A 26,868-nucleotide genomic window follows, 5' to 3' on the forward strand; every position below is an offset into this window, starting at 1 on the left:
TGCTTAAGCATGCCTGGCAAGCTTTAGTAAAAGTTGTAAAGTTCTTCGTAAAACGTCTCTGTGACACTCTTCTATATGCGTACTCAATATACAGGGTTAGTACACTTTTAACGTTTTATAGAAACCGAAGTACTGTTGGTATAGCCAAAATACTTGCATTGTTTTTCAGTATATGTCTTTAAGTTTGTATGACTAAGTTACAAATGTTCTATGTGTGAGACTTTTGTCACAAGACAGATATCAATACTATAATCCAATTTGTTCCAAACTCACTGGAGCGTGTCCTTGTCAACACACATAACAGCTGTGATGAGTTACTTTAGATCGTTTACACTTACAAGAAGTGGAGGAACAAAAACTCTGTCTTTGATATATCCCCACAAGAAAAAATCACTGGAGTTAGATCAGAATTCTTGGTGGTCAGCTTGTCAGTGCCAAGCTCTGGTCTGTTGAGCGGTGTTCAGAACGAACTGGGTTATCGTATTGATATCTGCCATGTGACAAAAGTCTCACACAAAAGGCCACGCCATAGCTCAAGCGGTTAGTCGCTGGCTTTCCACCGCGGCGGCCCGGGGTTCGATCCCGGCTCTGGTCAAGTGGGATTTGTGGTGGACAAAGTGGCGCTCAGGCAAGATTTCTCCGAGTACTTCGGTTTCCCCTGCCAATCTTCATTCAACCAATTGCTCCATAATCACCCTCACCTATCATCTGGGGCTGGTACAATAGACCAGAAGTGGCCGCAGTATAAGGGGCTTAGTCCCACCCCACTAGCAATAAAGAAACCCTGTACAGTGATGGTATGTCTTAGGCCCTATACTCAACATGAGAATGATATTTTTATCGTGTAAACTTGTTTCAGGCACAGTACGTATATCCTCTCCCTCGAATGTTGGCTACATTGTAAGTGCAGTCGTTCTGAACGAAGTTTATGGTAGGGCGGGCCGACATTTCAACGCTCTGCGATGAGTACGCTATTTTCATGGCAAGGAAACTGTCTTTACGGTGTATTTCTGGTCTTTTATACGAATATTTTAAGGTTAAAAATTCTGCAGGCAATTTAGGTCAGTTTTATTTCTAATGTGTGCTTAATAACTGGGGTCTGTAGTGGATTTCATTGGTGAAACAACCTCAGTGCTGCCAATTATGAAATGTTGGGGTTGGTATTCAAAAGAATATATAATAAATCGGACAGTCAGCACGACAAATTATTGAAACCTAAGCGAACTAGATACTGCAGTAACAACACTCATTTGTCTGCGCAGATGTTAATGCTACATGTTTCGACCTTTATGTAGGTCATCTTCAGGCATACATGAAACACCTGTGATAAGGTTTTGAATATGTCAGCTGATTAATATGGATCCATATTTTACATTAATAGGTTTTATAAGATCAGAGTCCTTAATTCAAATTTTGATTATTGATATTTATATTATTGTCTATGTTAAAAATAAGTAATATATATATATATATGTGTGTTGCTGTGGTTCTTCACTGATGCATAGATTTGCGAGTCAAATTCTGCACGTTTTTCCCCTCCTCTCGCTCCCACTTCGGAGCACAGGGCTGATTTCTCAGTTTCATGATCATTATACAGACTGCAGGACTCCTTGGACGGGTGATCAGCTCGTAGCTAGGCCGTTACCTAAACACAGGACATCACAAACACAGAATAAACGCATACACACAGCAAGGATCTATGCCGTGTGTGGGATTCGAACCCACGATCCCGGCTTTCGAGCGAGTGAAGACAGTTCATACCTTACATTGCCCGGCTGCCGTGACCGACCAACTATACACTTATTGGTATTAAAATACTATATCATATTTATTCCTGGTTCCTGAAGGGTAAAGGGCGGCCGGCGCGTAAGGCTGACAACTTCACCGCCACCTATGAGCCGACTGCCTAGAAAATGTGGGAGCCTCGACCTCTCACACCCCTATGGACCTTCACGGCTTCTTATAAGGATGGCCTTTATCCTTTTACCTTCTTTATCATTATTATTAAAATTGACATCTGATGCCCGTCAAAGCGATGATTATTGCTTAAAATTGAATGAAACTTAAACTAAAATTGTACATTTTATTAATTTATGTTAATGTGTTTTATTTAGACTTTCATGTGACCGCTGTTTAGTAGAGTTTACAGTAAATGTCACTGGGATGACACGCCGTGCTGGGATCCTTCTTGTAATTATGAAGTGTTGCATATAGCACCCCTACTGCGTTGCGTCAGGGGCACGCGGTAGCTTAGTTGGTTGAGGCACTATACTACAAGCTGGAAAGTCGCGGGATCTAATCCCGTTGAGGTCATTGGATTTTTTTTCAATTTACCTAATCCTTCCAGCCGCACTATTGCCCTGGGGTTGACTCAGCCTCTAACAGAAATGAGTACCAGGAATATTCTTGGAATATTCTTGGGAGTAAAGCGCGGCCGGCGCGTAGGGCTGACAGTCTTACCGCCATCTATGAGCCGATTGTCTAGATAATGTGGGAACATCAACATCTCACAACCCTATGGGCCTTCACGGCCTGGTACAGGGATAGCTTTACTTTACTTTTTTAGTGTGTTGCGTCTAAACTAGATTTTGAGCTTGGCATCCCGCTGTAGTAGATTTTTCTTGGGGTTAGTCCAAGTTTAATATTTTGTAACGTGTGCGGCTCCCCCGTGGTGGTGATGGTGTTAATGCTGTGGCACAGGATGTTACTATGAAAGTTGGTATCCAAGATTACTTATGCGTTCCCTTAAAGCGCTCTTAGCCTCGTATGCGTGCTTTAAGTGTGAATTCGCCTTTCGAGTCTCCCCACCCCTAGCAGCCACCAAACCGAAATTCATGGACATAGCCCGTTTAAAGTTGCACATTCACAATAATGTAACAAGAGCCATGTTTCGCACTCGGATTTGTTTGTTAAGCAGTTTCGGTCTACACAATTGTTCAGGCGCTCTTAAAGCAACCACTTCTCCGGAAAAGGCTACCAAGGCCTTGTACCGGTTCTCACGGTCTCTTCGCTTGCGGATTATTTATTTTTCCTTCTACCCTGAAGATGGAGGCGATATGTTCCTCCGAAGCCTCGGTTAACACCACATATACACGGTGCCAAATCCCAGAAGACTGCTTTCTTCATAGTCACCGCCGTGAAAACCTCAAATCTACATCATCCTGATTATAATACAAAACACAATGTACCAAAGACTGGATTCTGCCTCCGTCTTCAGGTAAATCCTACTCAGTTGGGCCCAATCGATAGAGCTACACCCTAGCTCCGGACAACCATATCAACACCGATATGGGATATACAAGCCAAGCCCAGCACAAACCAGTCTCCGAAATTTTGTATTTTTAGATCAATACAGGACAATGGATAATGTGCAGAAACACAATATTTGTCAAACTCCGTTGAAGAAAACTGTGCCTTCAAGTAACTTCAACCCGACGATGCAAACAGGAGATAAAAGAAAACGACAAGTGACGACTGACACAACTGTAAGCTTATAATCCTATTCAAGTTATTCTGCTAGGCGTGGGAAAACTTGTAGGCCAACTTCTAGACTTTGAGGATAGGCAGTGTGTTCAGCCGAAGCACTGTATAACGTATAAGTGAAATTGAATTCCATCAAGTGCAACAATATTTTAATATCAAAATATAGAGTTTTTATTGGTTTCCGCCAATGATGACCATCGTCGGAAGGAGACCAAAAATTCCGATGTTGGTCATCATTGGCCGAAACGTGTAAAGGCTTTATTGCACTTAATAAAATTCAAATCTAATTTTATTTATATAACTTCTAGCTGAGTAATAAAATTACTGTTTCCAATTTGCGGTTGTAGTGAAATTTTATCTCTATCACTCTGGCGAAAAAGTGACGATCTGTTAGGATGAACCTTTTTGGGGGGAGGGGGGTTACTATTGGATTCTGTACAAATTGAGTACGCTCAGCCGATACTCTATCCGGGCGTTCTCGTTTTCACTGTCTCGCTTAAGCTTTTAAAGACAAAAATAATCTAAATAATATATAATCACTCAGTTTATTCCTCACAGGAAACAAATTACATCTCCTCTACAATGATCTCCCTGTTCTTGTTGTTTAAGGAAACAATCGGTGTTTACTTTGTGAGCCACACGTAACACGCAAATGCACTCTGTGGGCAGAATGCAGAGTTAAAGTATGTGAGAAAATCTGATACATGCACTGGTAGTAACCGTTGGGATTCGAATTCATTTATCATTTCCTTTATATGTCAGTATTAATGTTTGTGTCACATGTTCCGTTGCGAACACAAATTTGATATTTCTGCTAGCAATCAATAACTCGGATACGTTTAATTTATAAAAAGAGCGCACAGGTACCCGATTTTCCCTTGCGTATAATCGCAGTGCACAATTTGAGTATGCATTATCTAGTTTTTGGCTTTCCTGCACTGTGAAAAAATATACAGGAGTGTTGTGTATAGCCCTACAGCCTTTTTTTTTCCTTGGCACTACAGCCCCAGTGGGCCTAGGCCTACCTCCATGAACTTCTCCGTTCACTTCGGTTTTTCTAGATTTTACACATTCGGTAGGACTCCTTGGGCGGGTGATCAGCTCGTCGCAAGGCCTCTACCTGTACACAAACACAGAAAAACGAACACACACAAACTAAACATCAATTCCCTGAGTGGGATTCGAACCCACGATCCCAGTTTCCAAGCGAGCGAAGACAGTACATGCCTTAGACCACTCGGCTACCGTGACCGGCACCCAACAGCTTTACCGCCCTGTAATTCTCTGGCTTAAATGAGCAGACCCATTGAAGTTGAATGTCCAGTTTAAGAGATGCTCTTTAAAACTTTGTGGCAATGGTTGATTCAGTATAAAAATAGTGTGCAGGGCATCGTCCAGTATCTGAGGTATGTTTGATATACACGGCTGCTGTCCTCTTCGGATGGTCATTACACTGACCTTGTTTATTAGTGGAGGCGGTTAACATCGAAGCGGAACTTTTTGAACACTTTCGATTACTAGCCTTGCCTGGAGCTTGTATGCAAGCAAGAAACCGCACGAAGCAGGCAGAAATGCAAGTTGTACTCTCTCTTTTCCATGAAGTGAACGAACCGCAGTGTCTCCTTTAATTTGCTCATAAATCTGAGTTGTATAAATGTAAATAAAACAGAAGAAATTGGAGTGACTCTCTAAACGGTGTCTCTATGTTTGCCCCATCAGCAGCCCTGCACTTTGAATAAACTGCGTTGGTCTGCGGGTTGAGGCCCTTACAGTCGCCACTAGGATCAGCCTGCGATGTAGCCTTGTGGTCAGAACTTTGCAACAGATTCCTCCGAAACGTTCCTAATCTCTTACAAGTCTACACGCTGCCATAGCACAGAAGACAACACTAATTTTCACCGCTCTGAAAATGGTTCATGTTCATAATTACTGGGTTTTGGGACTTTGTCTGTCGCCCGGTATTCTAGAAACTAGAAAACACAGTGTTTCGGAAAATGGATCACTTTCCATCCTCGGGTAAGGGGGGATTCGACAGAGTAGGTGTCTTGCCCCCCCTCCTCACCTGAGGACGGAAACAGATCCAGTTTCTGGTATACCTGACGATGAAAAAGTGCAAAAATCCAATAATTCCGAGTATTATACACCATCGTCAGAATTCTTTAGAATCTGCTCGTTTATGCTGTTTCGTGGTTTCGTTATCCTGGTGCAACTCGCGTGCAGTTTCGTGTGGCGGCACTGAGTCACGCTGCAATACGAGAAGCAACAATGTGACTGTTTAAGGGCAACAGTACGATTCACTGCAGTGTATGTAGTATTGTTAATATATCGTAACTGTATCTCAGGAGAATCCTTAAGAAGCTAGTATTCCCTTAGGTAATCAGTAGGGTTACGCCCTTTTTCTGTACACAAGAGCCTACTGCTAGCCCCTCTCCTGAGCTTTGAAGTATTCTTTCAATGCCTCACACCTCATTTCTTTAATATTCATGATAATATTATAATACTGTCATCCCACCCGCGGCCCAGTCTCCTTAAATGTTCGCATACATCTTCAGGGAACACATATCTCTTAGATTTAAGCTCACTGGGAAAACGGAAACTATTCCGCAAGGACACTTGTAGTCCGTTGAATCCTTTGCTTTTTAGTTATAATTCCGTGGAAAGGAAAGTAAAGTTTAGGCCTTGGAAGTTGTTTAAAGCTTTTGATCAACAGCGAGTTAACGTATTTTTCTGAAGAAAAATTCAAGTTTGGGTTTATCGCCGAATTGTGCGTGGAGAGCACGTGGTCAGAAGACCGCGACTGCCCCATTTCACTGGCTTAAACGGGTATTGATGCTATCCACTGATTTGGGGCCGCGCCATAGCTCAAGCGGTTAGTCGCTGGCTTCCCACCGGAGCGGCTCGGGTTCGATGTCTGGTCTGGTCAAGTGGGATTTGTGGTGGACAAAATGGCGCTGGGGCAGGTTTTCTCCGAGTACTTCGGTTTCCCCTGCCAATCTTCATTCCACCAATTACTCCACAATCACCCTCACCTATTATTTGGGGCTGGTACAATAGGCCAGAAGTGGCCGCAGTACAAGGTACTTAGTCCCACCCCATTAGCAATAAAAAAGATCCCCCACGCTCGCCTGATTTAACCTCTCCTCGACTTTTACTTGTGGAGATCCCTGAAGGATGTGTTATATCGAGAAAACGAGCGACACTGGAGATGTTACGGGAAGAAATTGAAACGTCGTGTGCCTCTATACCAGTGGACAACTTGGCCACGGTACCTGATACACTAGTCTGCCTATCTCAGTTGTGCCTACGAGCCAATGGTAGGCAATTTGAACCCTTGTTCTAGGTCAATATAATATCGCGCGTATCCTTTGCTTTGTGCATGAAAATTGTATTACCAATAAATTATTTTATTGAAGCCTGTATACATTTTGGGCCCCTTTGTATTTTAATGCGGAGTGTCCGTTATTGTTTTGCGATTTTAATTAAAAAGTCCCCAGTTTCAAATTTCATTAAAGTCCGTTTATCAGCTCTCGAGGTGTTACATGGAGAGAGATGGACGAACGCGCAGGAGCGGCGAAACTATCGGTTCCGTAAATTTAGATTATAATGGGCCAAACATGTTTATCGTGAATGGTTTTCTGCTAGGCATTTTGTCTGTGCGAAGTGTGCCAGAACGCAGGATTACCCTACAACAGGATATTGGCCGTGTTTTGATGGGATGGGTTGCGCGTTCCAAAGATTCCTCATAACGACTAACACCATTGGGAGGGGGGGAGCGTAGCTTGGGAAAGCCTATGAAGTGAGATGTGAAAATAAGGCAGTGCGAATCGCATTGTCTAAGCCACGGTACGGTGGTTATGTTGTGATTTCCTTTCGGCGAATCTGACATTATCTGTGCGCGACGCACGACGATTTCATTATGAGTTCTCATCAACATCACTTCTTAACGTAGCCTATATAATGCAGTTTCCATATTTGTCTTCAGGAATTCTGTTTGAAACTCCTCTTCCCTTTCATTACATTCTAAGAGAATACTTCCCTCTTTGAGTGAAGCTCCTTTTCAAGTAAAGTTACTTTTGGTTGTCGCTTTAGATAAATAAGCATGGCGTTGTTCAAGTCAGTGCGTTAAGTGAATGAGTAATGAATGGGAAAGTTATGTTTCTCCACCCCCATAATGTTGCCTCAGACCTCTTCTCTTATTAAAGTAAGGTGGTCGATAGGCCGCGCCATAGCTCAAGCGGTGAGTTGCTGGCTTTCCATCTCGGCGGCCCGGGTTCGATCCCGGGTCTGTTCAAGTGGGAATTGTGGTGGACAAAGTGGCGCTGGGGCAGGTTTCTCCGAGAACTTCGGTTTCCCCTGCCAATCTTCATTCCACCAATTGCTCCACAAGCACCTTCACCTATCATCTGGGGCTGGTACAATAGGCCAGAAGTGGCCGCAGTACAAGGGTGCTTACTCCCACCCCACTAGCAATAAAAAAACGTGGTCGAAACTGCAAGTTGCAGGGCGATTTTATGAGTCCATATTGGTCCAGCGTTTGTTTCGAAGACAGTTCATGCCTTAGACCGCGTGGCCTCTGTTAGCGGCACATGCAAGTGAATACACACATAAAATATACTATTTAAGCATGCAGTTGAATTAATATATGTTTTACTCATTCCGGTCTAGAAAACCGAGATTAACGGCCGTGGGGATCCGTTGCGCTAACCACGTAACACCCTCTGTCCGCAAAAGTTGGCACTAACTTCGCCGACAAGCGACGGTCGCTCGGTCGGTATAGTTCGCTTGCCGTCTACAGGACACGGATTTTTTTTTTTTGCCTTATATGCAACTTATTATCTAATATCTATACACACAAACCATGTAACATCATAACTAGTCTAGAAGCGTGAAAATACCTGCAAGTCAACGGAGAATACATAATATCACCCAGTTTACATCCTTACGAACCGCAAAAATAACATGCTTAATCGTACGCACTTCGCAGTGGCAACGAATCGAACAACGAGATATACTTTCAAGCAAAGATCTTGTAAATGAATGGAAGGCTACCACAATGGAAAACATTAAGTTATTGCTTAATTTTATTCACGGTTTATTAATTTTAATTAGGAAATATCGCCTTCGCACGCGATACGTAATTCTGACACACGGTGCAACAATTTTAGCAAGGTAGGCAACACCTGACGATGTCCGTACGCGGCCGAAACACTTAATGAGGATGAAGGGTTGCTAGATAATGGGTTGCATTTAAGACAACAATATATGTGCACAAAAGGTAAAATATAAGTCTGAATTTTGTTTGGACTTTTTAGATTATAGGAATTTTTTATTGCGAAAATCTAATTCATATCATCATGTAATGTAATGAGTAAACACTGAACAAATTTGTCGACAAGGGATCCTTCAGACCGGTTTTGGAGAGGCATGTTTATTGTTACAATTTCGTCAGACGTAACTATCCTGACTGGAAATTTTATTTACAGATTAAAGCGGTTGTGCTACTTTAAAATAGACCACGATCTCTCACTTTCTTTTCCTTGCATTCATCAGTCTTCCCATTCAACGCTGTATGTAAAGAAGATGGCTCAAAACGTCAGATATCATAATTTTGGGACTTGTTATTTCACGATGCTGTCAGTAGCTAGACTCTATGGCGTCGAATGATGGATGCACGATAAATTGGAAATGATTTGCAAGGAAAGGATCGTGACTTAATCAAAGTATTGTCTCGGCATTTGTTTATGGCCGCTGGGGAAAATCACGAAAACTTCAGCTATGTTCCAGCCGAGATTCGAATCGAGCACCTCCCGAATAGAAGTCTGGAGTCCCGATCTGTCGAGATGGTACTGATAAACCAATGTGTGTGTAGGTTTTTTTATGTAGTCTTGTATCTGAGAAATTTTATGAAGTTCCATTTGAGCGTCATATAATAAAATTGGCTAACACGTTTCTAGTAAGGTACCAAATTTCATCGAAGTGCAACGTGTCTTGTGGAATATGTCACTAGTCGGGCATGACAATCTAATTATTTTACGCTGTATTTAACTATCCATGGCTGTACAGCCCTTGTGGACCTTAGTCGCGTTTTCAGTTTCTTAATCTATACACAGTCGGTAGGACTCTTTGGGCGAGTGATCAGCCAGTTGCAAGACACTTACCTGCACACAGGACAACGCAAACACAGAATAAATGTAGACAGATATCCATGACTCGAGTGAGATTCGAACCCACGATCCCAGTGTTCGAGAGGGCGAAGACGGTTCATGCCTCAGACCGCGCGGCCGCTGTGATCTGCTTACACTTTATTTTCGGAGGGGAAATAATTCATGAAGCATTCATTACTCTTTATTTTAAGTATGATTCTAAATTATTATCGGGGTTTCCGTTTATAGGCCACGTAAACTCCGAGAATGGGGCACGCGGTAGCGTAGTTGGTTGAGGCACTATGCTACAAGCCGGAAGGTCGCGGGTTCAAGTCCCGATGAGGTCATTGGATTTTTTCTGTTTACCTAATCCTTCCAGCCACACTATGGCCCTGGTGTCGACTCAGCCTCTAACAGAAATGAGTACCAGGAATTAATTAAATAATTTTCCTCGGGAGTAAAGCGCGGCCGGCGCGTAAGGCTGACAAACTTACCGTCATCTATGAGCCGATTGTCTAGATAATGTGAGACCCTCAACGTCTCACAACCCTATGGGTCTTATGGCCTGTTACATGGATAGCTTTACTTTTTTTTTTTTACTTTACTTTTTAAACTTCGAGAATAATTCAGAATCGCCCTCTAAGTTTCTCGTAATTCCGCTGAATGTTTGCCCCATAAGAAACTGAAAGTGTCGGGAGTAAACAGTTAAACAGGGGTTGTTCCAGCAGTTCGTTGTAAATTATGTCATTTTATATTTTACGTTTTTTTCCCCCTTGGCACTACAGCCCCGGTGGGCCTAGGCCTACCTCCATGAACTTCTCCGTTTTTCTAGTTCTTACACGCTCGGTAGGACTCCTTGGGGGGTGTGATCAGCTCGTCGCAAGGCCATATTTTACGCTTGCCTGAATGAATATAGGTCGCGTGGGTGAATTCATATTTAGAACTGAGACAATTGGGCCCTGGACAGAGATGACCACATCTCTTCGTGCCTAATCTCTATTGTACCTAGAGACTTTCATCAAGTCACTTGTATAGAACCTTAAACAGTCACGGGGACCGACTGTGCCTCCAACATCAGGGAATTTCTGTGAACAGAGAATTAATTTTTGACACTTTGGAGACTCTGCAGCCGTCGTCATGGACTCTACTTATATGGAATATATTTTATTTCTGAGGTTCTGAATTGTGCTGTGCCCTTGCCTGATAAACCAAGGAGAGTTCATTGCTTTCGTTATGTTGATATTATGCGTTGTTTACTCTTTGTGCGCGAGATTAACTTTCACATTTGTGGGCGTGCCTGTCTGTATCTTTCAGCTCGTGAACCGCCCGACGGATTTTCTTTAAATTTGGTATGGACATTATGGTATCCAAAACTCGTTCACCTCAGTTACGTACAACATGACGGAATCACGAATTTATACTGTGGGAACTATAGTACCCTGAAATTATGCATGGGAACAGCGTCTGAATAATATGCAACTTTTGTTAAGGGGGTATCTGTAAAATGTATGGTAATAAAATGGCGGCTGCATGAAATCTGCGTGTATTTTTCGGTTTGAGAGCGATAACTAATGGATTATTGGAGTCAGGCATGTGAAATCTGGCAGGCTTACGAATTTTGCAGTAATCCTAACTAATTAAAGCACTGATGTGTTAGAACTATTGAATCGTTCGGATTATTGGATTTATAATTTTAAAAAATCGAAGTTTTTAGTAAAATGATTTATTCGAAAGATTTATAGGTGCTTTTACACGCGACTATAGCGGACATTCAACTACACACCGGGCACGGAACAACCGGAAACTGGGTTACATATTTCACCACATAGAAAGGTTAGTCCATTAACATGTAATATCATGTTTCACAAGAATTCACTTTTAATGCAGGGAAGTAAAATAATTAGGTTACATTTGTATTTTTTTAAAGTTCCTTCCCCATCCCCGTCCCCTTGTAAGTCAGTTCGAATTGTTCCATTGTATTGCTTCTAAGTCATTCAGTGAAAACAGGGAAATTGTGTGAATCTTTAATAATATTGTAACGTGTCGGCAAACCAGAGGAGTAACTTCTATGGAAACGCCAGAACAGACCGTTGCATAAGAAGTAACAATAGCGATACTGTAATTCCAACAGTGAGCTGTTGTATCGAGAACATCGAATCTCCACGGTAACGACAAACAAAGCAACGTCTCCATGGTTATAACAGAAGGTTTCTTTGCCTAGTAGCGGCGAGGGTATAAATAGCCCAGCTTCGATGAGAAGCCTTGAGTCTCGGAATAGTCTTCGAAGAAGAAAGTCGCGGAACAGCCATCGGAGAAGAAGCTTCGGAATATCCGTCTGGGTCCAGTATCGCCGGAATATTGTAAGCAGTGATTGTGACACTGCAAGTGAAAATGCCTGTAAAGTGTGTGTAAGTGAGCGAAAGGAATAAATTCGCTATATTGGGACAACGGCGTGAACTTATTTGTAGCGTGACACACAAACACGCTACAATATTATGCGCGAAAAGTTTAGACTTACTTAGAAAATGAAAGTAATCAAATTATGATACTACTAATATGTTCTTAAAATCTACATATTTGTAACAGCTAGGAACATTCATAATGCAAGGATAAAAAAAACGCACGTGGGAGCTGTATGTTCCGGCACGTGTTATGCCTTTTCAATCTGTTTGCCGATTGTACGAGGGATATCCGGGAAGTAAAGATACAAATACAGTAACAAAGCAAAGTCCCCCCCCCAGAAATGGCAGCACTGTCACGTGAGATAGGAACCATATGACAGGGCTGAGTTCACCCGCCAGAGTCACGGCAACGTTGTGCTCGCAGTGTGTGTTAAAAATGGCGGTGTCAATTCAAAATCCCGCCAAATTTGAGGTTCGTGCAATTATTCGATTTCTCCACGCGAAAGGAGAAACTGCTGCTGAAATTCATCGTCAACTTGTTTCTGTTTGCATTGAAGATGGGATGAACAGGCAAAACATGGCGAAATGGTGTCGTGAATTTGAAGCAGGAAGAAATTATGTTCTTGATGAAATAAGGAGTGGAAGGTCATCCATTGTAACTGATGAAAATATTCGTGCTAACAGACGTTTAATCATCGATGAACTTGTAAGATTTGAGGCTTTCACGGCGGTGACTATGAAGAAAGCAGTCTTCTGGGATTTGGCACCGTGTATATGTGGTGTTAACCTACGTTTCGGAGGAACGTATCGCCTCCATCTTCAGGGTAGAAGGAAAAATATAAATCCGCAAGCGAAGAGACCGTGAGACTGCTTTTACCGGTTCTTACGGTCTCTTCGCTTGCGGATTTCTTATATTTTTCCTTCTACCCTGAAGATGGAGGCGATACGTTTTTCCGAAACGTAGGTTAACACCACATATACACGGTGCCAAATCCAAGAAGACTGCTTTCTTCATCGATGAACTTCATCAACAATGTCCAGACGTGTCAAGAAATGTTCTTCATGATTAAGAGAGCAGATGGGAGACCTACGACGCTGAAAGAAACGCGTTCCAAGGCTCACTAAGCGAATTGCGATCCGTGATGACTGTGTTGAAAAGTAAATAAAGTTGTGTTGTAAAAGCGCTGCAAGTGAATCCCTCTAAAATTTTCTTTCAAATATATTCTGGACTTTGTATCTTTACTTTCCGGATATTTTTCATAATTCACGCAATGAAGGTGAATTTGATATATTGTACTAACCCTACATTTTTTTTTAAGTTGCTGAGGGCAACCACGACATACTTCAGCTAGGATACCTTCTCTGGGCCCACATTTTCTATCCACTGACCGCAACGTTCTGTGTTCAGGTTTGGAGTGGCCTCAATTTCATAACGCTCATATGAAATTTCATGAAAATCTGTCCCTTTTTATTCTTCAGATGTTTGAAGGAAGACACTCAGCATTGTGATCTCTTATATTGCATGTTTTCTTTGAGGCTTTAAGAAACCGGTTAAGGAGCTGCAGTAGGGACACTCCTGAGCGCCCTTTAATTTTGTGGTTGTCTGTGTGTGACAGGTTGCGTGTTGCTGCAAAAGATGGTGCCGAGGATAACCCCGAGCAATCTGCAGGTCACGCCGAGGGGTCGGGTCACGCTGGCGATCTCGGACACGGAATCTGGGGATCTGTGTGATGAGTTCTTGGCCCCTGAATACAGACCTGGACTTCAGGCCACTTGCGAAGCAAGCTTGGAGAAGGTACGTTCCTCTGTGTTCTGGAAACCCTGCGCTGAGCTTGAATTTTCTGAGTTTGTTATACCCGCCGTCTTCGCCTGCTCGAATTTTTGTATTATGGGTTCGAATCCCACTCGAGACATGAATATATGTTTGCTTTTATTCTGTGTTTACGTTGTCCTCTTTGTATGTAGCGGCCTTACGACAGGCTGATCCCCCGTCCGAGGAGTCCTACTGACTTTGTATAGGATTAAGAAAGTGAAAAAGCGGCCAAGGTCCAAGAAAGGACTGTAGAGCTATATATATTTCGCTTAGTGGAAGGAGTTCAACTGGGTCCACTCGGCACGGCGGCCACTGATTGGCCTATTGTAGCCTGCCCCGGGTGATTATGATGATGGAGAATTTGGTGGAATGAAGATTGGCAGGGGAAACTGAAGTACTCGGAGAAAACCCGCCCCAGCGCCTCTTTGTCCACCACAAATCCCACTTGACCAGACCCGGGATCGAACCCACGCCGCCGCGTTGGGGCCATATATAGTTAGTAGGCAGAAAATAATTTTAATTTGAGGGATATAATAAAATCCGCCGAACGCTATACCAGCATGACATAGAACCACAACTTTCCACGAGCATATTTTCGAATCACCGAGTGATGTCTTCTTTGAAATTTGTGGGGTTGAAGATCAAGCCACAGATAGTAAGATGGCGTGGGATATGTAGCTTCAAAGGGGAAGATCAGAAATGCGTAAAAAATCTTAATCCCAAGAACTTAAACGAAGAGATCAAGGCGTAAATTAGTGCAAAATATTACTCCCCCCCCCCCTTCGAAAGAAGAGGTTTAGGAGTGTGAACTGAATTCCAGTAACTGGTTCTTATGAAAACGGTGCTGCACCTTCAGGTTCAATAAAATGCATCGGAACGGCTTGTCCAACTGAGCGACTATAATTTTTTTGTAAAGCATTCTATCCCTTTTCGTCAACAGCCAGTATCATAGGCTTTTCAGAATAATTTTACATTATTGCTAGTGGGGAGGGACCAAGTCCCTTGTACTGCGGTCACTTCCGGCCCATTGTACCAGCCCCAAATGATAAGTGAGGATGATTGTGGAGCAATTGGTGGAATGAAGATTGGCAGGCGAAACCGAAGTACTCGGAGAGAACCTGCCCCAGCGCCACTTTGTCCCCCACAAATCCCACTTGACCAGACCCGGGATCGAACCTGGGCCGCCGCGGTGGGAAGCCAGCGACTAACCGCTTGAGCTATGGCGTGGCCTAATTTTACATTAAGTCTGACCCAAATTGTTTAGTTGTCCATCTTTTGGGTGCTGCTTGTATCTGCCGCAACAACTCTATAGGCGTGTTACTGAGTCTGTTACAAACGTCAGTACTGTGAGTTCAATCTATCGAGATTTTACTGCTTCGAAATTATATATTTTGCTTTAGATATAGTATTTAAAAGATAATCTGGAGGATATGTTAGATTATATAAGATTTGATGTTTGCACGGCGGTGACTATGTAGAAAGCCATCTTCGGGGATGTGGCGCCTTGTAGATATTGTGTTAACCGACGTTTCGGAGGAACGTATTGCCTCCATCTTCAGGGTAGAATAAAAATGAAAATCCGCGAACGAGGAATCAGCGTGAGTAGGTGCTGACAGCACCTGGTTTCTCTCGTGGATTTTCTTTTATCTTCTACCCTGAAGATGGACCAAATAAATTCCTCCGAAACGTCGGATAACACAATATCTACACGGCGCCACATTCCAGATGACGGCTTTCTTCATGTTAGATTATAATTTAGAGAGCAGACTGAAAAGAGAACGAGAGTTATCTGAGTAAGAACATATCAAAGTTGCTTTAACTTGTGACGGTGATGAAGCTTTCAGTTCTCGAACTACAGTGGTTCTGTTAATCGGGTGAACATATATAAATTGAGGCAAGAATATTCTGAACTTCTCTGATTTCATACTAATATACACTGGTAACTGTGAACCGCATATAGTATCGTCGGCCAGTTTATTTTGCCATGAGGTTTTAAGATCTGACATCTATGGCTTCCTTAAATACCATTGGTTTTTGTAATATATTGTCTGTTTTCTTGAAGGTAATATATGACTTTTAAAACAGAATGTGGATAAACGTCGTCTCATAAAAGGTTAAACGGTAAACAGCCTTTGCGTGTTCCAGACGGAATAGCAATATGGTCACGGAAATAATCGTAAAAAAATTTTTCCCTTGGCACTACAGCCCCAGTGGGCCTAGGCCTACCTCCATGAACTTCTCCGTTCGGTTTTTCTATATCTTACACATTCGGTAGGACTCCTTGGGCGGGTGATCAGCTCGTCGCAAGGCCTCTACCTGTACACAAACACAGAAAAACGCACACACACAAACTAAACATCCATACTCTGAGTGAGATTCGAACCCACGATCCCGGTTTCCAAGCGAGCGAAGAGAGTACATGCCTTAGACCGCTCGGCTACCGTGACCGGCCATCGTAAACACTCACTTTATTAAATTTTAAAGGGACCCTTAACGTTGATGTTCTCATCTACTTGTGCTGCCTGTTCCAACGGCCCTGTAACAAGCAAACTCTATTGATGACTAACGTTCTTCCTCACGGAATTAAGAATATCATCCTCGAATTCATTGGGAGAGCTGGAATTTCACTTTATATGATCAACATTTCCACTTCATTCCAGTGATTTGAAAACAGAAATGTAGATCCTTCGTGTAGGCCTCTCTGAACATTGTAAACACATTGAGGGACTTATAAATTAATTCTTGTTCTTCCGTCTCAACGCAACAACTATCATAATCTCATTCACACTCACTGTGTGCGTGTATACTGAGTTTATTGGTCTTATGGTATGGCAGTGTGCTACATGTTTCGGGTTATAAAACCATCATCAGGCAGTATACACTAACAAGTGTTCTCAAACCACTGAATTGAGTTTTATATGAATTCATATATTACAATATAACAATTGGTATTAATGTACAGAGTTAATATATTCAGTATTTCCTTAGAATTAGTACATTAATACATTAAGGAACTGAACAGCTCGTATTCTGGAGGTCTTTGGTTAAGATCTAGATTCGGAAACCAGACGCTCTGTCTCTGACGTGCTTCGTGGCTTTCCTCATTCACTCCAGACCATTACCACTACCTTCCGCATAGTTTCCAGTTTTGTATTCACAGATCTTAGTAGCATTCGACAGTATAATCTGGGTTCCTAATGCGCCAGACAAATAATACGTATGTAAAAAACGCATATTTCGTGAACATCTATTTTAAAGTAATTCTCTAATCAATTTCTCTTCTTCTAGATTTTCTACTAAAAAAGAAATATGCATTTCTTATATCTCATGCGTGCTGCATACCCCGCTTACTTACCCTCGTATAAAGCGGTCTCCGTAGTCTAGAGGTAACGTTCCCACCTCATGACTCCTAGTACGCGGGTTCAAATACCCGGCGGAGGTCATCGATTTTTTAAGGGCGGAAAAATTCAGGGAACAAGTCCTCCGGGAGGGACTTTGAGCCGTGGGTCCCGTGTCGTAGCTTTACAGCACGTAAAAGAACCTCATATCTCCAAAGGAGGTCACTGAGCCAAATTACGGACGTTTCCCGCCCAACAGCAGTCTCTAATACCTCTGGTAGATGGGGAAAGCATTATAGATACCTCTCAGCTAGTAGAGCCGGTCTCGCTGGCTGGGCGGGACTGATGGTAAGCACCAGTACCGGTAGGATATAGAAATAGATAGAATATCTTAGAGGGAAGCACAGTACATCAAACTGGTCGCGGTGCATGGGGAAACCCACCCTCTCTAAATAACTAACTACTTATCCTCCTTAGTTTGACGACACTGGCAATTACAAACCTCTTTCTCCAGCCTCTCAAAGCAATTTGTTCCTCTTGTGTTGGAATTTATACAGCCAAGGACGGATTTTAACACGCATGCATAGTGATTTATGAAACGATGTCAGATTATATCTAAAGTCATCGTTGATAAAAAGGGCTGACTGAATTTACCGGTGTTTCCAGGGAAATATATTAATCATTGACAGTATTGTCCCTTGATTCAGCACCGTGCAGACACTGCAGCTCATACAATTACAACGCGAGAGTGAGACTAATAGCGGAAGCGACGATTTTCAACTCAATTATTCGAACACACGTGGAAATATTTACCTCGTATAAAATTTTAGGTATTGGTGCTCGTAGCGTTGAATCTGTTGACGGGGGGGAGTCATTATTCGTATCAGTCCATTGTATAACAATAACATCGTTACGCCAAAATATTGAATTGTGTACCCGTCCTTCCCTCACATGACAGTTTTAATTACATTTGAATTGTGTTTTTTTTTTCTTTATTTATCTATCACTATGTACAACATATTTCGGTCATTATGGGACCATCATTAGGTAAAATGTGCAGCTCTGTTAGCTGGTACACTGCATCTGCTAGAGGTACTTGTCAATGGAATTAAATTGGAACTATAAAAATAAAATACGTCTGAGCTTAGCGTAGCGTTAGCGTCAATGTGCAGCGTTTCATTGACTTTTTTTTTATTTTACCATAATCCATAAATATTTTGGGTTTTGACTCTATATTGTGTGTCATCAGGCGAGCGGCAGCGAGTAAACCAGTTCTGTGTGAGCTGACGATAACTTGCATAGATCTGATTCGGTTTAAGTAAATCCAGTCCGCTGGTATGATACATATCTCTAAAATTAATATCTGGATTGGTATGTGCTTAAATGCGAACGGCTTGTTACACAGTTGTAATAAGTTAACGTGCTCTGTCTATCTATGTATCTGTCTAGCTATCTATATATCTATGGCTCTGCAGGCATTTTGTTTGTACTGTGGCCGCTTTTTCAGTTTCTTAATCGTGTACACACTCGGTAGGACTCCTTGGACGGGTGATCAGCCCGTCGCAAGGCCGCTGCCTACACACAGGACAAACAGAAACACTGAATAAGCGTACAGAGACATCCATGCCTCGAGTGGGATTCGAACTAACGATCCCACCGTTCGAGCAGGCGAAGACGGTTCATGCCTTAGACTGCGCGGCCACTGTGATCGGCATAACCTGGTGTATACGACTATAAACTTCGCTTCTTTCCTCAAAGGAAGAGCGAGAGCCTTTGAGAACAGGAGAGTATAGAGAGAAACTGCATAATTAGGAGGGCTGTAATCAGCATTCTGCTCCATATGAGCCTGTTACTGGGGCGATGAAAGTTAGGCTAGTAAGGTGGACTGGGCATTTAGCATGGGAGTGATGATAAATGCAAGCACATTAATGGAAGGCCTTGAAGGGATGAGATCACTGGAAGACAAGACCTATGCATGCATTGGAGGACCGGATTCATCTGGCTCAGGATAGGTCCAGTGGAAGGTTTTCTAGTGAATTCAGTAAAGGACACTTGGATACCGTAATATGCAGAGAAATTCTTGGCCAGGAGAGCGACTGTCATCTTCTCAAGAACTGTCCTGTTCCGAGGTTTTACTAACCATATTTGAAGTCCAAAGTCATAATCCGCAATATAAGGCTGGCCAGAGTCGTCTGAGAACATTAAACAGGAAGTTCCCACTAGAACTTAACAACTCCAGATTAACTTGAAATAATTCAGTTTATTGTGTCTAGTGTTGCTATGAAGGATTAAGTTTTTTAATTTGCGAATAACTGTGCAATTTAAATTTCCATGTAGGCCTGTATAGGTAATTTCCGATATAACAATTCGATCTACTTTAAATTTTCTATATGGCATGAACATTTCGCACCATCACCATCCTTATATTTGTAAGTAAGTAAGTAAAACTATCCCTGTAACAGGCCGTGAAGGCCCAAAGGGTTGTGAGACGTTCAGGCTCCCACATTATCTAGACAATCGGCTCAAAGATGGCGGTAAGGTCAGCCCTACGCGCCGGCCGCGCTTTACTCCCAAGGAAAATTATTTAATTAATTCCTGGTACTCATTTCTGTTAGAGGCTGAGTCGACCCCAGGGCCATAGTGCGGCTGGAAGGATTAGGCCAGTTGAAAAAAGAATCCAATGACCTCATCGGGACTTGAACGCGCGATCTTCCGGCTTGTAACATAGCCCTCAATCAACTACGCTATATATTATATTGTGACTTATAGATCAATTGCTATGCAACGGCTCGATAAACACGTTCCTGCGGAGACAGGCTCTTGATAAATAGCCCTTTACTAGATAAAGCCTCCAACAATACGCGACAACAGTCGATATCAGACACAGAGAATAAAAGAGNGCAATGTATGTATGTCTGCATCTACGTTGTTACGTTTATTGTTCCATTTGTATTGTGTGGAATTGCGATTTTCTTTCAACTGTTATTAATAGAAGGAAAACGTAAGGTCACGATAATACTGCACACGCAGTAATGTGTTTCGTACGATATAAGGAGAGACACTAAAATGGTCGCTACATGAAGTATGAATGCGTAATATCCGTATGGCCATTAGCTTGTGTAGTTAAGCTTAAGTTTTTGTTCGGAGGAAAGTATTGGAGGGCTTCGGAATTTTCTGTTTTGTCGCTTAAGGCTGGAGTATTTAGAAACAGATAAATCGCTTCGATTATGGGATCAAGATTCCTCCTTCTGTATTTCAGATGTCTGGGTAATAACACATTTCTCTCCCAGTGATCCGCAGTATTGCATTTAGCCACAGGGAGGCAAGTTTAAAGTCTCATCCCTTTCATGAAATTCATTTTACATATACATTTTACATATTATATATATATATACACACACACAACATTTACAGGGCTTCTGTCAATCCAGGCTCAGTACGTCAGATCATGCCCTATCATCAGTAGCTCCCGCTACAACAGCAGTCTAGCCACTTGACTCAAAGTCAAAGTCACATTGCAACTGACGGTCAGTCAGTCAGTATATCTTCGTGTCGAGCCCCGTCTCGAGCTAATGATCGGATATTTATTACTGTTTGACAGTTACGGTCTTGTTTTTGTGTGGCGCCCTCTCTGACGAGAGGACGGGTCTGTTTTTTGTATATGCTGCTGGCCCTTGCCAGCGCAGTCTTTCTCGGCTCCAAGTCCATTAGTACTCGCGACCATATTTTACTGCCAGGGTCACTCTTATGTAGCTTCGGGACGGAATTCATAGAAAACACGTCCATTGACTAGCAATGGACGACCACTGTTATCGCGTATTGCTGCAGGCTTTACCTAGCAAAGGGCTCTTTATCAAGAGTCTGTCTCCGCAGGAACGTGTTTATCGAGCCGTTGCCTAGCAATTGATCTATAAGTCACAATATAATATTACAGTACATTATGTGTTACAAATATAAGGATGGTGATGGTGCGAAATGTTCATATCATATGGAAAATTTAAAGTAGATCGAATTGTTATATCGGAAATTAAATACATAGACCTACGTGGACATTTAAATTGCACAGTTATTCGCACATTAAAATACTTAATCCTTCATAGCATCACTAGACACAATGAACTGAAGTATTTCAAGGTAATCTGGAGTTGCTAAGTTGTAGTGGGAACTTCCTGTTTAATGTTCTCAGGCGACTCTGGTCAGCCTTATCTGCTCCTAAGGGGGGACGTAGCAGGCAAGAATAGATTGTCCATGCACTGAATATTGTGTTCTTGGCTTTATATGACCTTCGCATTTTCTCTATTTTCTTCATCAGGAGTTGTAATTCCTCTTCTTGATACCATTTCCCGTACAAAGAGTACGGATGGGAGGTGACATATGACTGATTGCTATGACTTCTTCTTCTTCTACGTTTCTCAGTATCCGTGTTCTTCATCTGCACAGTCTGCTGTAAGCTGAACTAATAACAGTTACAGATGTTACGTATAATAATCAGTTATCTATGTCCTTTGTGTTTCAGTACAAATACACAACTTTCAGACTCATTTCAGGTACGCGTTATAGACGTTTAGATGAGACATACCGTCTTTTTCAGCTTTTTTGGTTTAGGACCTCTGCCCTTTTTCGAGTCATAATTTGAGTCTCGATGACGTCTTACACGTTTGGTAGCACTGGTCCATCGCAAGGTATCCACCCGCACAGGACAACAGGATGTAGTAAAACACGGACATCCGGTCGAGCCTTTAGCGGATTTCGAACCCGCCATTCCAGTTATCGAAGTATACAAAGCTCTAGTGGCCCTTAACGGAAGGGTCACTCTGTTGTGCTGTATTTTATGGCGCGTTTCCATTTCTGTTGCTGTCAGCCTCTTTTAAAATCTTATAAATTTCGGCTTGAATTTATTATCAATTTTAGTGGGTCTTTGTGCGTCGAAATAAAGTTTGTAGGGTTTGAGATTTCACGGCGACGAATATTCCTATGGAATTCTGCAAATCCCTGGAAAGAGCTATGATTCAACGGCTATAAATGATATAAAAATTATACTCGGAGACCGAAACGCCAAAGCAGACAAAGAAGTAACCCACAGAAGGACCATAGTGGCACATACTCGTAGTCAAATGAGGTATCCAGTGACACTGATAGAGTTGGCAATGAATAAAGCTGGATTACCAGTTGGACCTGTTTCCCACATAAGCGAATACACAAAAGAACATGGGCGTCTCAAAATGGCATAATATTTAATAAAAGTGATCATATATTACAAGACGATTTACCTCAAACACCCCCAGTGTGAGGTTACACATTGGTATCATTATTGGGTTAAGATAACCTTTAGATGTCGCATGGGTACTGCGGCCACTTCTGGCCTATTGTACCAGCCCCAGATGATAGGTGAGGGTGATTGTGGAGCAACTGGTGGAATGAAGATTGGCAAGGAAAACCGAAGTACTCGGAGAAAACCTGCCCCAGCGCCACTTTGTCCACCACAAATCCCACTTGACCAGAACCGGGATCGAACCCGGGCCGCCGCCGTGGGAAGCCAGCGACGAACCGCTTGAGCTGTGGCGCGGCCAAAGGGAAGTTTACGTCTGGAGCATAAACATGGAAGATGCCACTGAAAAAAATTGTAATTCGGTGAACACAGATAGACGTACGTATATTACGAGTCGGCTGAAACAGTGCTTGGACGTCAGGCTAGGAACCAAAGTAGGCAGTGGTTCTGCGAAGACTGCCGGCGCGCAATACAAAGGAAAAACTAGGCCTATCAAGAGCAGTTAGTATATGTAAAGAAAAGTATATACTTGCTTGAGACGGGAAGCTGATAAAATCTGTAGGAGCAAGAGGCGCAAATTTATGAATAGCCGTTAGCATTAACGGAGAAAAGGCCGTGCCATAGCTCAAGCGGTTAGTCGCTGGCTTCCCACGCGGCGGCCCGGGTTCGATCCCGGGTCTGGTCAAGTGGGGTTCGTGGTGGACAAAGTGGCGCTGAGGCGGGTTTTCTCCGAGTACTTCGGTTCCCCCTGCCAATCTTCATTCCACCAAATTCTCCATCATCATAATCACCCCCGGGGCAGGCTACAATAGACCAATCAATGGCCGCCGTGCCGAGTGGACCCAGTTGGACTCCACCCCCCAACTAAACGAATTAAAAAAAACGGAGAATTTTATACAAAATAACACAAAACAAAATGTTAGTGAAGTTAAATTCTCTAAAGGTTTTTAACCAATGACTGATGTATGTAAAGATAAGCAGGAGAAATATTCAATGACGATACGACAATTAAAATGGATGGAAGGACCGTCTTCCGGCTTATAACTACGAACTACGCTACCGCCAGCCTCTACGTTGCCAATACCTGGAATATCCAGGTAAAGTGTAATAAGAGACTGCTTTCCCATTCGTGACGTACATTACATACGCTCAGTTCGTTGCTATGGTAACCCGAAATTACTTAATTTCAGTTTTCACTCACCCTTGCAAAGCATATCGGATGGCATTTCATAAGCTTCAGTAACCGAAAGTTCACCATGAGCTATGGAAATTTTATTGCCATGGAAATATGTTCCACGTTCATTTTTCTGAATCAGAGATATTGCGACATGACGCCTGACAGCCACAATATCAGAGCCAGAGTAGACGTTCATTGCTATACAGCAGCACCATAAACAGGTTCCCGCGGCAACGAAGTAGCAAGCAGTAATCGAGGTATTGTTGAGCTACGAACGATCGAAACGGTGTTTTCTGTTGGATCCTCCCCGGGTCTATATAACGAGGATCCAGTGCCAGATGAGATAGAATTGAGGGAGTCTCTTGATGCGGCAGGCGAAGATGATTAAGTAGAGATGGCAACGCGCAAGTTCAAGGTTAGCTTGCGATTTAAAGTCTTTAGTGAGACTTATAAATCTGTTGCCAGGATACGACTAGTAAAGTCTTGAAAACCATAGTGTGTGTAACGGTGAACTGTAAATTGTATTAAGAAGAAAGTCGTCTTCTGGGTTTTGGCGCCGTGTATTCTTCGTTTTTGCTGATGTTTCGGAGGAACGTCAGCCAAAACGAAGAATACATGGCGCCAAAACCCAGAAGACGACTTTCTTCATAGTCATCGCCGTGAAAACCTCAAAACTTACATGTAAAGTGTGTTGATTAGCGATAGCGCTGTATCACTTGTAGTTAGGAGTTGAGTGTATAAGGTGTCAATAAATCCAATCATCCAATCCAAAATCCCGTCTATAATCACTAATACACTTGACAATATAATCCAACGATTCGTCTGCCTCTCTTTCCCCTGAAAACTTGTTGTCGATACTCCCACGCCTGATTTTAGCGTCAGAGCGGAAATATGAAATGCGCTGGCAGATGTACGCCTCGTGACAAGTTTTCCGTTATGCATACCGCCGCGTAACGGCTGCAAAAAGAAAGCTTGGTACTGGTAATACCATTAAGACTAGGCTGTGGTGGCTGGTTTTGCCAATATGCAGGCAATCTGCTAATGCTACTGCTCTCTTCAAAGTTTCGTGCATGCTTGGTAATAAATAACCAATGAAGAGAGAAGGCTGGGGTATGACGGGGAGAAATTATATCAAAATGACATCCGTAAATTGTGGTTGGACTCTGGAAGAATCTTGACGCACGACAGTAGAACAGGTCAGTAAATGCACTGATGTCGGGTAGTTACCTTTCAAGAATGCATTCCTCTGACTGTAAGGATACCGCGCTTGTATTTCAGACTGACTTTCTGATAGTCGCTGAGAATGACTTCCTGAACGTCAACCCAAAAAGTAAATGCAAGTTCCCGTGGTCTGTCCCACTTGTTATTTCAAGACAGTGTTGAGGTCTAGGAACGTGAGCTGCAAGAATTTTAATTATGTTCTAAGTTGTTTCTTGACCATTTCCGCGTGGCTGTACAGTAGAGTACAGTTCATTACCCCGCGAAACATCAGAACACACTTCGTCGTAGACCAGAGTATTCTTATCTACTCACTCATGGAGCTGAGCCCTTCTGGAGAAGCCGCCAATTCTGCAGCTACTGAAGAATTTCTTAGCATTTGATGGAACCCGAAGGTTCATTACCGTGTTCACAGAGCCCTCCACTGGTTCCTATCCTGAGCCACATCAATCCAATCAATACCATCCCATCCTATGTCTCTAAGATCAATTTTAATATTCACACTCATCTACGCCTTGGTCTTCCCAGTGGTCTCTTTCCTTCTGGCTTTCCCACCAATATACTATATGCATTCGTCGTCTCCCCATTCGTGCTACATGCCCTGCCCACCTCATCCTCCTTGACTTGATCATTCTGATATATCTTCTGGGGTATGACGCCGTGTAGTCCGTTAAGGTAACTCCCTTCTTGCAATCATCTTCATGCTGGTTGTTTGCTTGGCTTATTCTTCGACTCTGAAGATGAAGGCGATACGTTTCTACGAAACGTCAGTTGGCTCTCACCGAACTACACGACGTTATATCCGTGTTTTTGAAGTTGCTTATTTAACGACGCTATCAGTATGCAGCCTGTATGGCGGCGATGCAACGTATCGAAAACGAATATGAAACATTTCAGGATGACAGTAATGTAACAAAGAAATAGCAGGAGACATTGGAGATATGACAGAATCGATTTTACTGATCATGCCGCAGTTTGCTCATTCAGGATAAGAAGTAAAAGTAAAAAAGTAAAGCTATCCCTGTAACAGGCCGTGGAGACTCATAGGGTTGTGAGACGTCGAGGTTCCCACATTATCTAGACAATTAGCTCACAGATGGCCGCAAAGTTGTTAGCCGTACGCGCCGGCCGCCCTTACCCCAAGGAAAATTCCTGGTACAAAGTGACGGGCATGAAGGTGACTGCTCGCATCCATCTAGTGCCGAGGTCAAGAATGGCAGAATGTACCTCCACTCCTCCAGAGGTCTCCATGGCGCGGTGCTTGCTTTTAAGCACGGGGACGACTGTACTGGCGAAGTGGAGCCTTGCTGCCACACCGGATATATCTGACAATCAGGCGCCTCATGTGTCGTGCGCAGTTTTAAATTCTAATGTCTTGTCTGTGGTATGACTTCGCATTGATTTTAGGCGATTAACTAAAAAATAAATGTGTCTCGCCCAAATGGCTTCAAGGATATAGTCGTTCTTGAGATGCTAATAGTCCCTCATCTTAACTAGAAATTCCCTGCCTTTTCTAGAGCCAGGATGTTCGTTTCTTCCCTTGCAGAGGCGGGTTACCATACCTCCACAATACTAACTGTGCGAGCGTTAGAAAGTGACGAGGTGTAACTGTGCCACCCCGTCGCTGGGGGGACGTACTCGTAAATACAGGTCCTTCAGGTTGGGGGTTGGTTGAAACTCTGACAATCTTGCCATGTAAAAATCACGAAATCCAAAAAAGCGAAACCCAAATGCAATCTAGGAGAATTTTCTAAGGAAGTCTGTGGCTCGAAAAGGCTCTTTTTGCCGATGATGATGATGTTCATAAGAGGCCGCCATTGATGCCCATGTCGAACCAGATGAATCCGTTTCACACCTTTTTGCTTGTTTCTTTTCAGTCAATTTTGATATTGTTCTCCGATCCATACATTAGGTCTTGCAATGATCTCTTCCTTACAGGTATCCGGGCCAACTTTTTGTATGCAGCTCTGATTTCTTCCATATGTGATATATGCCTAGCACAACCCATTCGTCATGATTTGATCA

General features: G+C 42.8%; 1 protein-coding gene across 1 annotated transcript in view; it reads left to right on the plus strand.

Annotated features, from left to right (window-relative positions):
* LOC111872797 (tyrosine-protein phosphatase non-receptor type 13-like) overlaps positions 1-26,868 on the plus strand; it is a 442,331-nt gene that overhangs the window by 319,144 nt on the left and 96,319 nt on the right. The window contains exon 3 of the mRNA XM_033754857.1: positions 13,645-13,823. Within this exon, the coding sequence (XP_033610748.1) occupies positions 13,645-13,823 (179 nt within the window). The remainder of the gene's footprint in view (positions 1-13,644; positions 13,824-26,868) is intronic.

The sequence above is a fragment of the Cryptotermes secundus genome, unplaced genomic scaffold, assembly GCF_002891405.2.
Source record: "Cryptotermes secundus unplaced genomic scaffold, Csec_1.0 scaffold79, whole genome shotgun sequence".
Taxonomy (NCBI): Eukaryota; Metazoa; Arthropoda; class Insecta; order Blattodea; family Kalotermitidae; genus Cryptotermes; species Cryptotermes secundus.